The sequence below is a fragment of the Theropithecus gelada genome, chromosome 11 (genome assembly GCF_003255815.1).
Source record: "Theropithecus gelada isolate Dixy chromosome 11, Tgel_1.0, whole genome shotgun sequence".
Lineage (NCBI taxonomy): Eukaryota > Metazoa > Chordata > Mammalia > Primates > Cercopithecidae > Theropithecus > Theropithecus gelada.
The window spans coordinates 53,543,758-53,559,858 of NC_037679.1; the positions used below are offsets into that span (position 1 = coordinate 53,543,758).

Sequence of the window (16,101 nt, forward strand, 5' to 3'; positions counted from 1 at the left end):
AGTCTGATTCTGAAGTTTTGCTGCAGTGGGAGAATGTTAACTGACAAAACGTTAAGTAATGGTGCTGAAATGTAAAGTAATTAATGCAAGAATCATAGTATAGGGTGGGGATCTCAGTGCTTTAATGAGGGCTGGGGAAACCATCTGACTGAGGATGTTGGGAGTGGAGGAGTAGATGAGTATTCCTGTAATTAATGCTGCATATTTAAAAAGTGACCTCTTTGGGCTGGGCACAGTGGCTCACACCTGTAATCCTAGCACTTTGGGAGGCTGAGGTGGCCAGATCACAAGGTCAGGAGTTTGAGACCAGCCTGGCCAACATGGTGAAACCCCGTCTCTACTGAAAAAATACAAAAATTAGCCAGGCGTGGTGGCATGTGCCTGTAATCCCAGCTACTTGGGAGGCTGAGGCCGGAGAATTGCTTGAACCCGGGAGGCGGAGGTTGCAGTGAGCTGAGATGGCACTACTGCACTCCAGCCTGGGTGACAGAGCAAGACTCCATCTCAAAAAAAAAAAAAAAAAAAAAGTGATCTTTTTGATGTGGTCAATATGGGGACCTCATAACCTTTCCTGTCACCTAGAACTTCACTTCTGGGACTCTGTGGTCCTGTTAATAAAAAAGATAATCACCAATCTGCCTCATCTACTGTGGAACCCTTCCAATTCTTTTTTTCTTTTGAGGATGAAATTAGAAATCACCAAATTACCATTTTTAGACTATTTGTGTGTGTGTGTGTGTGTGTGTGTGTGTGTGTGTGTGTGTGTGTGTATATTTTACTCTCAGATATATTTATTCAATGCTTGCTCTATAATGAGAGTTTTAACTTTCTGTTTTCCTTTCCATTATCCCTGAAAAGAATGGATTATGGAGAAAAGATGAAAGTAGTATAATGCAATACAGTGTTTGCTAATGTGCCGTCAGAGGTATTAGTGGGACTTGCCAAGGTTTGTGTCTTTTATGAAATGCCTTTCAGATTGCAATTATCTAATAGACTTGGAAATCTGTTTGTATTCTTGCAGGCGTTAAACGTCGTCTTTGAAAAAATCCCGGAAAACGAGAGTGCAGATGTCTGTCGGAATATTTCAGTCAATGTTCTCGACTGTGACACCATAGGCCAAGCCAAAGAAAAGATTTTCCAAGCATTCTTAAGCAAAAATGGTTCTCCTTATGGACTTCAGCTTAATGAAATTGGTCTTGGTAAGGCAGTGCGGGAGCTATGTGGTCCCAGGCCCTGATGAGTCTCCCTCCCTGCCTGCCCTCCCTCCCTACCCCCACCAGCTTCCGTTCAGTGACACTTACACAGCCAGATTGTTCCTGGAGGGCATGTCTAGGGGCCAAGAGACTGCTTTGCTCTCTCATGGGCATCCTGATTCTTCGAAGGAAGCACAGTTCTTAAAAGATGGTGGGGTTTTTTGTTGTTGTTGTTTTTACATATTACGTCTGTAAATCAGATTCATGAGATTGCAGACCCTGAGCCCGCACGGAGTCACCTTGCATCACGAAGTACAGAAAGGTGTCAACACGGGGCCCTCTGCGTGTGTTGCATTTCACATTGGCACTTGATTTGTTTGTTGTGATACTGAGCGTGTCATTAGTGGGTGCCTCAGACTCTGGGTGTTAACTCCAGCCTGCTAGAAAGGTCATCTTCCTCTGCTAATCACATCCTGTATTAAGTATATGCTCCGTCCTCCCCCAGTGTGCAGCAGCATCTGCTATGAATTCATTTTCGGGATCTATTGGTATACTGCAAAGGAGAGCATATGCGTGAGCAAGCTAACAGGGCCCCACTTCACTCAAATGTTCATCAACATTTTAAAGTTGAGCTCCGTGCAGTCCTCCCAGGAGACTGTCGTGGGATTTTATAGCAAATAATGGGACAGAAACGAAGAATAAAATCATGGTGGTGACAGACAGTGTAACGAGGTTCACCTCCCCTTGATGTACAGTTATAGGCCTTGACTAAGCAGACAATTAAAATCCTCCCACTCGGCCCTCCCAGTCCAGCCCCCTGCTAAAAAGCCATTGAGAAAGCTTTGAGGCAGGGTCTTGGAAGTTTGAGACCATGCAAATGTGGGGCAACTTGGTGGTGATCTGGCTTTAAAGAAAGTAGGGCTGCTAAGGCACCCCTCTTCTGCTTCCTTCCTTGGGTGACTGTTGAGCCGCTTGAGGACCATTTTAGCTCATTTGGTTAGATACAGGATCAAAGGGGGAGCCCCAGCCAGGAAACCATGACCCCGACCCCAGACCCCCAACTTCATTGCCCTGAGCATACATCTTGCAAATGTGTGGCTCTCACTACAAAAGACATGGGCATACCCTGCCCAACAGGCTTGGTCCTGCCGCTGATGAGCAGGTAGTAGCATCCTTACTCTTTTCCTGAGTTTGGGTGTCCCTTGCCTCCTAAAGCAGGAAGGCAAGGAGCAAAGCAAACAGGGAGCCTGGGGACACAGCCTGTCAGCCGTGTCAGGCTTCTGCATGCCTGCTGATTTCCCAGACTACCTCCAGGGCTGGTTTCTGAGGCAAAGCCATCAACTGTATTGAAATCCAACACCAGGCTGGACGCGGTGGCTCATGCCTATAATCCCAGCACTTTGAGAGGCCAAGGCAGGCGGATCACCTGAAGTCAGGAGTTCAAGACCAGTCTGGCCAACATGGTGAAACCCCATCTCTACTACAAATACAAAAATTAGCCAGGCATGGTGGTGCACACCTGTAGTCCCAGCTACTTGGGAGGCTGAGGCAGAAGAATTGCTTGAACCCGGGAGGCAGAGGTTGCAGTGAGCCCAGGTTGTGCCACTGTATTCCAGCCTAGGCAATGGAGGGAGACCCTGCCTCCAAAAAAAAAAGAAATCCAACACCAGAGGCAGCTATGCTTGGAGCTCTTACAGCAGAGGCTCAAAAACGCAGATGCCCAAAGGGGCAGAAAATACATAAGGGGTGTCAGCCACCTGGGACTACAGAAAGCAGTGGAGCTTGACTTAATGGGAAAGGTCTCGCCATCCAAGGGGACAGTGCCATTTGCTTCAGTGATTGCCATGTGGACCGCAGATTGTGTTGTTAGACTGTTAGATTTTTTTTTTTTTTTTAAGAAATCAGATATCCAGTTTTTTATATGCAACTTAAAAACTTTAAAAAAAATTTTAGAGAGACAGGGTCTCACTATGTTGCCTAGGCTGGTCTTGAACTCCTAGCCTCAAGTAATCCCCCTGCCTCAGCCTCCCAAAGTATTGGGATTACAGGCCTGAGCTGCTACATCCAGCCTATGTGCAATCTTTTAATCTTTAAATGTTGGCACTGAGTCGACATTAAAATAATAAACATCATGCAGGTTCCAAAAAAAGAAAAATCACATTTGTGCACCACATTCTGACCTAGGCACAGGTTGGCAGCCTTGGCCAGACAGTCTGCACCCTGTGGTGCTGGGACGTTCGCACACTGATGCCTCCCCCTCCACCCCAAACAGGAGCTTGCAGAGATGGTTCATATCATGCCTCTCTTTGTGAACGTGGCCACACAAGTGTGAGCATATACAGATTTGCTTCTGGAATTTTTGTTGAAGAGCTTAGTGCCTCATAGAATGCATTATTTTGTCTTCAGTGGCTTTACTTCCAGGCTTATCAGGGAAAAAGTGGTTTGAAACATCAGAGCCCTAAACAAACAAACAAAAAAACAACAGAACTCAGAACTCAGGCTACTAGTCTGGCTGATAACATCTCTACACCTTCAAACAAAGATTTACCACTTTATTCAAGTTTTAAAGTGGTAGCATTTTAAAACTCTAAAAAGGAACAAAATGCTCTTTTTCAGAGCTTCAAGTGGGCACACGACAGAAAGAACTTCTGGACATCGACAGTTCCTCTGTGATTCTTGAAGATGGAATCACCAAGCTAAACACCATTGGCCACTATGAGGTAACAGCAAGACTTGACCCCCGTGTCTCCTTCCTCATCCCCAATCCTAGTCTCATGAACATTCTTTTAAAACATCCAGGACTCCCACCCATTTCCTGGAATAACTTGCAGATCAGTTGTGTCTGGGGTTGAAGTGTTTTTTTGTTGCTTGTGCAGACAAGCCCATGAAGGGCTCTCACAGTGTACTTGGTGTTCCCTTCTCAGAAGGCTATGATTTTCCTATCTCCTGAACTCTCTCCACCCGGAGGTTCAGCACCTGCCTAGGAAAGCCAGAGAAGAGTTATCCTTTAGCCTCCACTGGGTGCCAAGTGTGCTGATGCTAAACAAAGCCCTGGAAGTCCCAAGCCTCGCCTCCCTCCACAACATTCACAGTAGGCCTTGTAACCTTTTGTGTAGGTCCTTTCTTCCTGAAGAAGTTCTAAATTTCCTGTTTGTTTGCAATATTGAGCGATACTTCCTTTGGCCTCTTAACCCACATACTGGGTGAGTGCCGAGGGCGGTGAGGGGTGCACGTGACTTCTCAGAGATCTGAGTGCCAGAGAAACCTGCACATAATGAGAAAGGAGGCAGGGAAGGTTCCTGAACACACTGGGATACTGGGGTTCACTTGTTTAGCAGTATTATCTGAATCTTTGTTGAATATCCACTCTGTGAAAAGAGCTGGGGCTGCATGGGAGAGAAGCAAAGACCAGGTTCCTGCCCTCACAGAGCCTGCAGCCCTGGGGAAGGGGTGCAGAAAAGGAGGGAGAGACAAATAAAGAGGCAACACCTTGTGTGTAACAGTGCTATGTGGCTTGGAGAATCCAAGAGGCTTCCTGGAGGAGGTTATGACTGAGCTGAGACCTAAACAATGAGGAGAATTTAGCCAGACTGAGCTAGGGTGCAGGCACATCCAGTAAGGAAGGGAGAGCATGCGTGTTAAACCAGCCAAAACTTGAGAGGGGCAATGGCGAGGGGGAAGGAGGGCAGTGACAGCTGATTATGGCCAGTGCTTATGAAGTACTTACACCACACTAGGTACTGTTTCCAGCATGTCCCTGTAATGTAACTGCCCAATGGGTTCATCTTGCCCATTGCCTAGACAGAGCTGATTTATCAAGACAGGAATTGAGATAAAGTAATTCGGCTGTGTGGAAGATGGGAGTTTTATTATTACTCAAATTAGTCTCCCTGAGCATTCAGGGATCAGTTTTTAAGGACAACCTGGTGGGTTGGGGGAAGCCAGTGAGCCAGGAGTGCTGACTGGTCAGATCAGAGATGAAATCATAGGGAGTCAAAGCTGTCTTCTTGCACTGAGTCAGTTCCTGGGGTGGGGGCCACAAGATCAGATGAGCCAGTTTATTGATCTGGGTGGTACCAGCTGAGCCATCAAGAGCAGGTTCTGGGCCAGGCATGGTGGCCCACGCCTGTGATCTCAGCACTTTGGGAGGCCGAGGTGGGCAGATCACCTGAGGTCAGGAGTTCGAGATCAGCCTGGCCAACATGGTAAAACCCTGTCTCTAAAAATACAAAAAATTAGCCGGGCATGGTGGTGCACGCCTGTAATCCCAGGTACTTGGGAGGCTGAGGCAGGAGAATTGCTTGAACCTGGGAGGCGGAGGTTGCAGTGAGCTGAGATGGTGCCACGGCACTCCAGCCTGTGCGACAGAGCAAGCAAGACTCCATCTCAAAAAAAAAAAAAAAAAAAAAAACCAGGTCTGCAAAATATCTCAAGCACTGGTCTTAGGTTTTACAATAGTGATTTTATCCCCAGGAGCAATCTGGGGAGAGTCAGAATCTTATAGCCTCCAGCTACATGATTCCTAAACCATAATCCCAATCTTGTGGCTAATTTGTTAGTCCTATGAAGGCAGTCTAATCCCCAGGCAAGAGGAAGGTTTTGGAAAAGGGCTGTCGTCGTCTGCGTTAAACTATAAGTTCCTCCCAAAGTTCAGTCTACACCCAGGGATAAGCAAGGGCAGCTTGGAGGTTAGACGCAAGATGGAGTTGGTTAGGTCAAATCTCTTCACTGTCTTCTAACACATCTGCTTCACTGTCCTATAACAGTGAAAGGCATCTGAAAGGTGTTTTTCAGATGCCTTTCACTGTTCACCTTTCAGATGTCTTTCACTGTTATAGTTTTGCAATGGCGGTTTCAGTATTTTGCCCCATTCTATCCTATAGCAGTCCTATGAGTCCTATTATTAACCCCACTTTATAGATGGGTACAGTGAGGCTCGGGGAGGTCTCATAACAGCTAGTCAGTGGCAGGGCCAGATTCAGGTCTGGATAGTTGGCTGTAGGGTCCGTCGCCGAACCAGTCCGTGTTGCGGCCTCTTACAAGATGTAGGGGCAGGGAGGCAAGCAGGGAAGACGCAGATCACACAGATGGGAGCAGCCTCTTCAAGAGTTCTGAGTCTTATCCCAAGAACAGTGGGAAGCCATGGGAGGTCCTGAAGCAGGAAGGTTAGTGTTTCAGAAAATGATTGGGGCTGTGTGTGAGATGTAGATAGAAGGGGTGCAAACCTGGAAATAGGGAGCCCCATTAGAAGCTGTGGATTTCTGGTGAGGATTGGTGCTGTCCGGCAATAATGCAGTGGCTCTGGACAGACACAGACACACAAATGGAATCGGATGCTCAGGAGGAGGACACCACAGTCATGTGGATGGGAGGGATAGTAGGACGAGGGTGCGTGGGGCCAAGGATGTCAGTTGGGGATGACTGTGCAGATGCCTGGAGGCAGGTGCTTTCCTAGAGATGGAGAAGACAGGAGGAGGAGCAGCTTCCCAGCACACTGGGAGGGTAGGCACCCCCCGTTTTTCACAGCTGTACAGTCCCAGGGAGACAGGTCTGCACCAGGAAGGACCTAGGACTCTGCCAGGTTCTCCCCTTGCCCAGGAAGGAGAGAGACTGTTCCTGAGCAGAGCTTCTTAGACAATGGCCAGGGACAGAGAACACCCATCCTTGGGCTGTTTGGCTGAGTGGGTCACCCAGTTTGGAAGTGGTTATGTTGGGTGATGACTAAGGAGGTGCTGCCCCTGCAGCATTGCTAGAGGGAGTCTAGCAGAGCAAGTCGCAGGCTAGCAACTTGCCCCTGTGCTCACTCTCCTATAGCTCAGACTTGCCAACCCTGGGATCATCTTGCCAACAGCAGTCGTTCTTAGCTTTTGGAATTCATAAAACTCCCCAGAGAGTTTTCTAAAAGTGTGTATTCTTGGGCTCAGGAATAAGGGGCATCTTTGGCTGTGTTTGGAAAAACACAGACCCAGAGGGAAGGTAATGGCCAGGAGGAGGTCAGAGTCAGAGGTGCTGCCCTGCTGGGTGGAAGTGCTTATCGTGGCATCAGTTCAGGGTTCCAGACCTGCAGGCCAGCACCTCTCCCTGTGTCTGGGTGGCAGGCTTGTCTTGGCGAGTTCAGAGGGGACACAGCCTCCAAGGCCCTCCTCTGGTGCTGTTGACTGGAGTTCTTGGCTTGCTCAGCTGTGCCTCCCGCCAGGCCTCTCAGCATCCCTCGGCCACCGTGGGGCATGGGGTGGGCCGCAGAGGCAGGGGATGGGGCTACTCACTGCCATTAATAGGAGGAGGCAGGACAAGTCTCTCCAGCAGGGAGAATGAAGAACCACCACAGCTGTCTGCAAGGCAAGGGGGAAAGCCTGTCAGGAGAGATAGAACATCAGTCTTCACTGCAGACATCGGCCGTGCTAGACACCTATCTGCTTAAGGATGATAATGAAATTAATCCGGCCTGTAGTCACTTCCCGTCCAAATGATTTATTGGCCTCATACCCCAGTGTTGCTGCATGGTGGTAATAAATGACAAGCCTAGGACATGAGGGCTTAAAGGATTCTCCTTATGTTTAAAAAGCTAAGCCATAAGGCAAATAAACCAGAGAGCCTGAAGGAAACGGGAGGTCACTGGGCTCTGTGTTCTCTATGCCTGGACCATCTCAAAAGCTCCGTTTTTCAAAGCCTGCTTGGAGAAAATAATCCCCCACCACCCTCAGCCACCTACATCTATACTTGATTAAGCAGCGCCTCCGCAGACTCAAAATTTGGGAGTAATTTGACAGGGCTGGGCTGAAGTTTGCTTTTACCCTTTCGTTAAAGAAAAAATTTTCTCTTGAGCACTACCATTTCCCTCCAAAGAGACAAGATGCTAATTATCAGTCTTATTCATTTACTAAAGTACCCTAGTTTGAGTCACTGTATGTGCTTAAAAGCAAAAAAAAAAAAAAAAATTTTTTTCATTAAAAAATTTTTTTTTCATTTAAAAATAGGGTCTAATTCGGAGTTTTAAGTGAATCAGACTCACCTCCCTCCAATTAGTCCAAATTAGTTAGGTTTTAAAGTTAATCTGTAGTGATGGCCAGTTCCTCCTACTATCTAAACAAAGTCCCTGCTGTTGGAGAGCCAGCCTGTTTCTTCCTTCCTTGTCTGTCCTTAGGGCAAACACAGTGTAGCTGGTCTCCTCTGAATGATTTACTCTCAGCACATTTGAAGAACAGGTTTCTAGAGGGGATCTGAGGGCACGACAAAAATACAGCATCTCATGGACTAGACGCAGCCCCCAGAGCCCCACATTGCTGGCAGGGCCCTGTCACCTACTGGCTGACACCCTTGGCAACCCCCAGCACCGTGGAATTGCTTTCCGTGACGATAACCATGGCAGCCAGTGCCTGGCACTGCTCACGCGTATTAGCTCAATTAATGTCCACAAAAACCCTGGGAGGCAGGTGCTTTCCTTACTCCCATTTTCAATCTGATGCACACAGAGGAGGGTGCATTTCTGCTCATGTCATTCTGTCATGTGCAGACAAAGGGTTAAGCGTGTCTTTACACATGAAGCCAGAGGAGTCTTTCTCCCCTATAATTAAACCCTCCCAGCGCGCTTCCTTAACTGGATGTCATTCTGTGTGCGTTGACTATGAAGGGGACTGTGCTTTGCTCTGGTGCCAGCAGGGTCTGGGGCACGTGCACCTGCATGTTCAGGGAGTGGGGCATGCTCGTCCCCTGTGACTGTGGCAGGGTGGTTTCTCTGGGGTCCAGCCTTCTTTATCTCACTCGCACCCTGCTGTGACCTTTGGCTGGGCCAAGTTATCGCACCTGCACCCTGCTGTGGAGTAGTGGCGAGTGTGCAGGACAGGCATTGGGCAGGAAGTTTTCTCTAAAGATCATACTTCTAGTTCTGAGCTGCAAGGTTTTGAGAGGCAGAAGAGTTGTTTAACTGCTGTCGTTAACAGATGTGTACTAATGCAGAAGTGGTCACTGCTAACAAATTTGTAATTCAAAAGATATTTAAAACTCATAGGAATGTCCCAAAGGGTCTGTTAAGTAAGGTCAGCAATCCTTCTAGTCAAGTCCATCATCTGTGACACTAAAAGGGACTGCACAATCACTAAAGGTCTGCTGCAGTGTGAATGTCTTTAGATATTCAGTTAACAAACACGTATAATGCTTCTCGTGTGCTGGGCACTATTCTAGGGCTTTGCCCAATAGCAGCTCTTTCCATCTTCTTTACCGCTCCATGAGATGAATACTATCAGCCCCATTCTGAGGTCCAGGAAGGCTAAGAAACTTGGCCAGAGTCATAGAGCTCCTTCACTGATGCCTCAAGGCTGAAAGCAGATGAAATAAGCACTCTAGAGACTGGGGCTCTGCGCAGGGCCTGAGGGATACCTTCCCCAAATCTAGGCTTTCAGCCCATGCTCCTAACCTCTGAGGCAGCCTGGCTAGAGAGCTGGGCCTGATTGAGGAGAAATCCTGGTAGTTAGATTCTCTGATGTCAAATTCATAAAGGGTAACTTCTCTTAAAATCCCAGGACAAATCTCATGTCTTGTGAGTTTATCAAAATGCTTCCCTACTTCTACTTTAACCCTCTTTTTGGCCAGCAGTCCGTGAAGATGACAGTTACCTTCATCCAAAGGGAGGCCTCTCTCAGGCATCTGGGCTCTGACAACCCCAACCCAACCGGATCACTCTTGAGTCTTAAGTGTTCAGGGCTTCGCAATTTCCCACACATTCTTGGCGGCCCAACTCCCTCAGGAGGAAGACAGTCTCAGGGTTATCACTAATAGTCTGCAGAGGGAGCTGGCTAGTGGCCTGAAGGTTAATTTCAAGTAAACAAGAGAGAAGCAGGAGCCCTGTGGCATTTTCTCTGGTTTCCAGCATCCTGTAAGCCCTCCCCTGGGTGTCCAGAACCTTCTGTGTGATTTGACCAGCCTGTGGAGGATGTTCTGATGGCCCCTTCCAATGCACTGGTGAACCCCGTGCTGAAGGACTCGGCAAGGTTATCCCTCAAGCCCTGAGAAACAAGATTTTTTTCTCATCAGTTTCCAGCCTTGGGGCGTCAGTGAGAAGAGCTGAGGGAGAAGACGATATTGACGGAGGGACAGCAATATTGGCGTGTGGCTGCCGGGACAGGATGTGGAATAGAATTCTGTTTTCACATAATATTGTTTCAGCAGAAAAGGTGATTTCAGGAATGAGAGATTTCAGTCAGAGTTTCTGTGTGGTGATTTGATTATCATGTTTTTAGATTTTTTTTCTTTAAATTATCACAATATTCAGAACGTATTCATAATTTTTCATAAAATTTATAGCTACAATGCTAGCATTTCTCTTAGGCGAAGCCATATGAAATTGCCAATAGGTGACCATATTTACCTACAAAAGTAGTAGTTTCATAAGGTTAAACATAAGTTCAACCTTACATTTCTAGAAAATCTCTTTTCATGGAATTCTAAGTTATGCCATAAACATGGTATCTTATAAAGAAATCTTACCTTCACTTGCAAATGGTTTGGAAGATATGTAGCTCCTGTTTATTTTAGAAATGACTTTAAGTTGTTGATATGGGTCTGTTTCTCCCTGAGTGATTACAACTCCTCACTCTAATGATGGGAAAGTCTACAGTCCATCTCTGACACTTCTAACGTGGGGTGGCCCCAATTCCCCTCCACTGATGATTAGAGGGGAATCGCCTGTTGTCACATCGAATCTTAGAACACTGTGAGACTGGAAGGAATTTAATTTGAAATTGCCGTGCGTACCAGTTCTGCTCTGGGCTGGAAAAACAAGCCTGCTGCAGATCCAGCTAGTGACATTAATCTTTCTTTGATTTAATTTGGTTTTCATCCCTAAAGTAGGGGCCCAGAGGATGCTCCCTGCCTCACAGGACTAGGGGACGATTAATGAGTCACTCTTAGAAAAGCATTTGGAGCTCCTCAGATGGAACAAACGGCATCATCTTTTTAACACTCTGCATTCCAGGGCACTTTTCAAAAAGGCATTTCTGTCCTTACCTCAGCAGCAGCTGACTTGTGCTAAAAAGAAAACGGAAACCTTTCCCCCACAAACATCTGTAAATAAACTATTTTTCTGTCTTTATAATCGTGTTAAAGTGTCACATGGGGGAAATGTTCCAGCTCTAGAGCAGCTGTGAAAGTTAGAAATGCACACACACACACAAACAACTCATCCACTAATAAAATGCTTCTACACTTGCTCTTGGGAGATAATTTCAGAGTAAAATTTCCTTGGTACAAGCTGTGTCTATGCTATCTTAATGCCTGAGCACAGCACCAGCAGCGGCCTGTTGCCAGCTCTTGAAGAGACATTTGAACTTTTGGCAGCGCTCCTTATCAGAAGGCCCATCCGTGGTGTTTGTGATTATAGAGTAAGGGTGCTCGCTTTTGGCAAAACAAAGCGTCTGACAGTAGTGAAGTATTGGCTCAACACTCAATGGGAGACATTTGGGATTCATTCTTTGACAATTACCCAGAATGAATCACCAGCTTCCTTTTATAAAAGGATATTTATTGGCTTAGAAACAGAGCATATCCAGTTCTTCGTGGGGAGGAATTTTGTAACTATGTTCAAAGCTTCTCATAAACTCAGTGTCTGAGTATTGCTAAGGGGGTGCCTGCATAGAGCATTTGCTTTAATTGCATCAAATATGGAGGAGAATTGAAAAATCAGCCAGCAAACAATAGCTAAAGGGGAAAAGGAGAGGATGCTCGGTAGTAGAAGCAGAGTCGAAGAGCTCAGTAAGAGTTAAGAATCCCTGCTGGAGACACTTTGCAGAGGCCTGATGGCCCCAGCTGGCCCCTGTCTAGTGCTGCCCCCACCCCACCACCAAGATATCATGCACACCAGCAGTTGGAGGCCTCTGGACTAAACTTAGTGGCTGGCTGGACACAGCTGGCTGGACAGCTGTGTTTGAGGGCCTCTTGAGGGCTGGCTCTTGCTCTGTGTTCCTCCCTATGAGTGCAACCTGAAGGAGATTAGGTTTTAATCCTTTGGTGCTTGCTAGGCGAGCTTGTACATTCTGATAACCAATGTGCATCAGGCCAGAAGAGAAATTCTAGGTTTCCACTCTTTCCAAATTGGGAAGGCCAGGTCCAAATTAATATTAGAATTGAGAACAGCTTTGGAGCTTCAGAGTGGAGGGAAAAGTCACTTAGCTGATAAGGTTCAGAAGTGACAGGGTCAGTCCTCCAGAATGAAGGGGATTTGTGGATCTCTGACCTGCCTCCTCCTTGCCACCCCTTTGTCTTGTAATTTTGTGAATGAGCCCCTCCTCCCACAGAGCCAGGCCTGCCCCTAGCATCTTGGCATCTTTGTCCCCCTCTGCCTGAAGGGCACTTCCTTGCGTGGGGATTTGCGAGTGCCCATCAGGGTGTGGGGGAGGGGCACTGTAGAGCCACTTGACCCTGGTCTCCATTGTCCCAAAAGGTCTCAGGTGAGAATGCCTGACTTTAACTCCAAAAGAGGCAATATATACAGAGGACTTTCTTTGTCAAATGTATACATTTAAAATCTGTGGCAATTCTTATCAGTTCTATTGAAGCATAATTTTTGAGACAGGGTCTTGCTCTGTTACCCAGGCTGGAGTGCAGTGGCACAATCATGGCTCACTGTAGCCTTGATCTCCCAGGCTCAAGCCATCCTCCTGCCTTAGCTGGGACTACAGGCGTGTGCCACAATGCTCAGCATTGTTTTGTTTGTTTTGGTGGGGAGAGATGGAGATCTGAGTTCCCCAGGCTGGTCTTGAACTCCTAGGATCAAGTAATCCTACTGCCTTGACCTCCCAAAGTGCTGGGATTACAGTCATGAACCACTGTGTCCAGCCAAAATATAATTTATATTACCATAAAGTTCATTTGTTTAAAGTATACAATGCAGTGGTTTTAAGTATACTTACAGAATCGAGCAGCCATTGCCACAATCTAATTTGAGAACATTTTCATCGCTCTCGATGAAACCTTGAATTCATTAGCAGTCATTCCTTATTTCCCCCACCCCTGCTTTAGCCAACTAGTAATCTACAATCTATCTATATAAATTTGCCCATTTTGGACATTTCATATATTCTTGTTTTTTGTTTTAGATTCGTGGGTACATGTGCAGGTTTACTACAAGGGTATATTGCGTGATGCTGAGATGTGGGCTTCTATTGATCCCATCACCCAGACAGTGAACATAGTACCCAAGAGGAAGTCTTCCAGCCCTTGCCTCTACCCCCTTCCCACTTTTAGAGTCCCTCGTGTCTATTGCTCCCATCTTTATAGACATTTCATATAAACAGGGCCATACAAGATGTGGTCTTTTGTGACTGGCTTCTTAGCATGTTTTTGTAGTTCATCCATGCTGTAGCATGTATCGGTAATTCTTTTATTGTATGCCAATTTTTGGTAGTATATTGATACTACATGAACTAATACATAGTAATAAATAATAAACTACTTGTAGTTGCAACAGGAATAAATGTCATAGACCTTATATTGACCCTCAAAATCTAGACACAGTACATACTGTATGATTCTATTTATGTGATATCCAAGAACAGGCGAAATTCATAAATGGTGATGGAAGACAGAAAAGTAATTACCTCTGGATGAAGATGGGGTGGTCACTGTCTCGGAAGGGACAATGGGAGCACTTTTCAGGACCTTGCAATATTTTATATCTTGATAAAGGCGGTGGTTATGTCAGTATATATTTAATGTGAATAGCCATCAAGCTGCACACTTAATATTAGCAAAAGTTAAGCATGTCCCACATGTTATGCTTAAATTTCAAAGCTTTTATTAAAAAGTATATGCAAATTGTGATTTTACAAGCTTTTGAAAAAATGTCACAGATTGAATATCCCTTATCCAAAATGCTTGGAACCAAAAGTATTTCAGATTTTGGAATTTGCTTGGATTTTAGAATATTTGCATATACATAATGAAATATTTTGGTGACAGGACCCACGTTTAAACACAGAATTTATTAATGTTTCGTAAATACCTTATACACAGAGCCTGAAGGTAATTTTATATAATTTGTGCACAAATCAAAGTTTTTATAGGGTTTTGACTGTGACATGTTATCATGAGATGAGGTGTGGAATTTTCCACTTGTGGCACCATGTCAGCACCCAGAAAGTTTCAGATTTTGGAACATTTTGAATTTTCAGATTAAGGATGCTCCACCTGTATATACCTATAGAAAAATAAATAAATTATAAGCGTACTGCTGGATGAATTATCACCAAGTGAGCACGTCCTGAAACTACCACCCATGTCAAAAATAGAAGCCCTCTTCTGGCCTTTCCTAATCACTGCCACTGCTCTCGTCTCCAAATATCTAACATGATAGTTTTGACCGTTTGGGTTTTTTTTTTGTTTTCAAGCTCTATGTAAATGGAATCATTCAGTATACTTTCTTTTCTGTCGAGCTTCTTCTGCTCAACATTATGATGGTAAGATTTACCCATGTGGCGTGTAACAGTAGTTTGCTCATTTTCATTGCTTTATAATCTGTTGTATGAATATGCCCCAAATTATTCTAATGATGGATGTTTGAGTTGTTTCCAGTCTGGGACAATTACAAATAGCTCCCTATCAGGATTTATACTCATTTCTGTGGACTAAAGACCTACATGTGAAACGGCTCTGTCATAGGGTAGACACCAACTTTATATACCACAATTTCTGAAAACCTGTTTCAGCATTTCTTAATAGAGTAGTGTCATAGTCAGTTAGGGCTGCTTTAACAGAATACCATTGACTGGGTGGCTTAAACATTTCTTTCTTAATAGTTCCAGAGACTGGAAGTTCACAGTCAGGGCAAAGTACTAGTAGCTCGGTGAGGACCCTCCTCCTGGTTTGCTGAGAGCCATCGTCTTGTATCCTTGTGTGGTGGAAAGCAGAGGGGACCAGCAAGCTCTGCTGTCTCTTCCTTTTCCTCCTCTGTTTAGAGATAAGGTCTCACTCTGTCGCCCAGGCTGGAGTAGAGTGGCACAGTCAGGGCTCACTGCAGCCTTGAATTTCTGGGCTCAAGTGATTCTCCGCCCAAGCCTCCCAGGTAGCTGGGACTACAGGTGTGCACCAATGCGCCCAGCTAATTTTTAAATATGTTTTTGTAGAGAGGGGTCTCTGTATGTTGCCCAGGCTGGTCTCAGAACTCCTGAGAGTGATCCTCCTCTTCTTCCTTCCAAAGTGCCGGGATCGCAGGAGTGGGGCACCACGCCCGGCCCTGGTGTCTCTTCTTATAAGGACACTATTCCCATCATGAGGGCTCCAACCTCATGACCTAGCCTCCCAAAGGCCCTACCTCCTAATACCATCACACTGGGATTAGGATTTCAACATAGGAATCTGGAGGAGACACAAACATTCAGTCCACAGCAAATAACAATTTTTTAACCTCAAAAAATGAAACTGGCCTAGGTCTTTCCTGGCCTCTGAGAATTGGGGGGAAATGTCCTAACAAAGTTCAGTCTTCCCCTCTTCCAGGGCTTGCCCACCTTCCATCTGTCCCACAGAGTCCTGGCCTCCACCTTCTGCATACTACCCTACTGCCTCCCATGGCCTCATCAGCCTCCTCCACAGGACCATGAGCCCCTTGAGGACAGAGAGACTGTCTTGCTTGTCATTTAGTCCCAGCCTCCAGCGCAGTGCCCAGAACTTAGTAATTCTTGATAAATATTTGATTTAATAAGTGAGAGCATGTAAGATCCATCCAGCCATCTAATTCCTGGGTGAAGCTGAGAAATCCATTAAATTTTGAAAACTCATATATCTTTTATCTTTGGTTTCAGATATCGAATGGATCCACTATAAAAGTCTTTAAGAAGATAGCAAATTTTACTTCAGGTAACCAATATAATATTGTAACATTTTGTTCTCACCCAGCTTCATAAAGTATTGCTTTTTGTCT

General features: G+C 45.7%; 1 protein-coding gene across 1 annotated transcript in view; it reads left to right on the plus strand.

The window, feature by feature from the left end:
• The window catches only part of PLXNC1 (plexin C1), a 158,664-nt gene that overhangs the window by 128,898 nt on the left and 13,665 nt on the right, over nt 1–16,101 (plus strand). Inside the window, exons 22-24 of the mRNA XM_025402584.1 lie at nt 1,022–1,199; nt 3,810–3,913; nt 15,983–16,037. Of these exons, the coding sequence (XP_025258369.1) occupies nt 1,022–1,199; nt 3,810–3,913; nt 15,983–16,037 (337 nt within the window). The remainder of the gene's footprint in view (nt 1–1,021; nt 1,200–3,809; nt 3,914–15,982; nt 16,038–16,101) is intronic.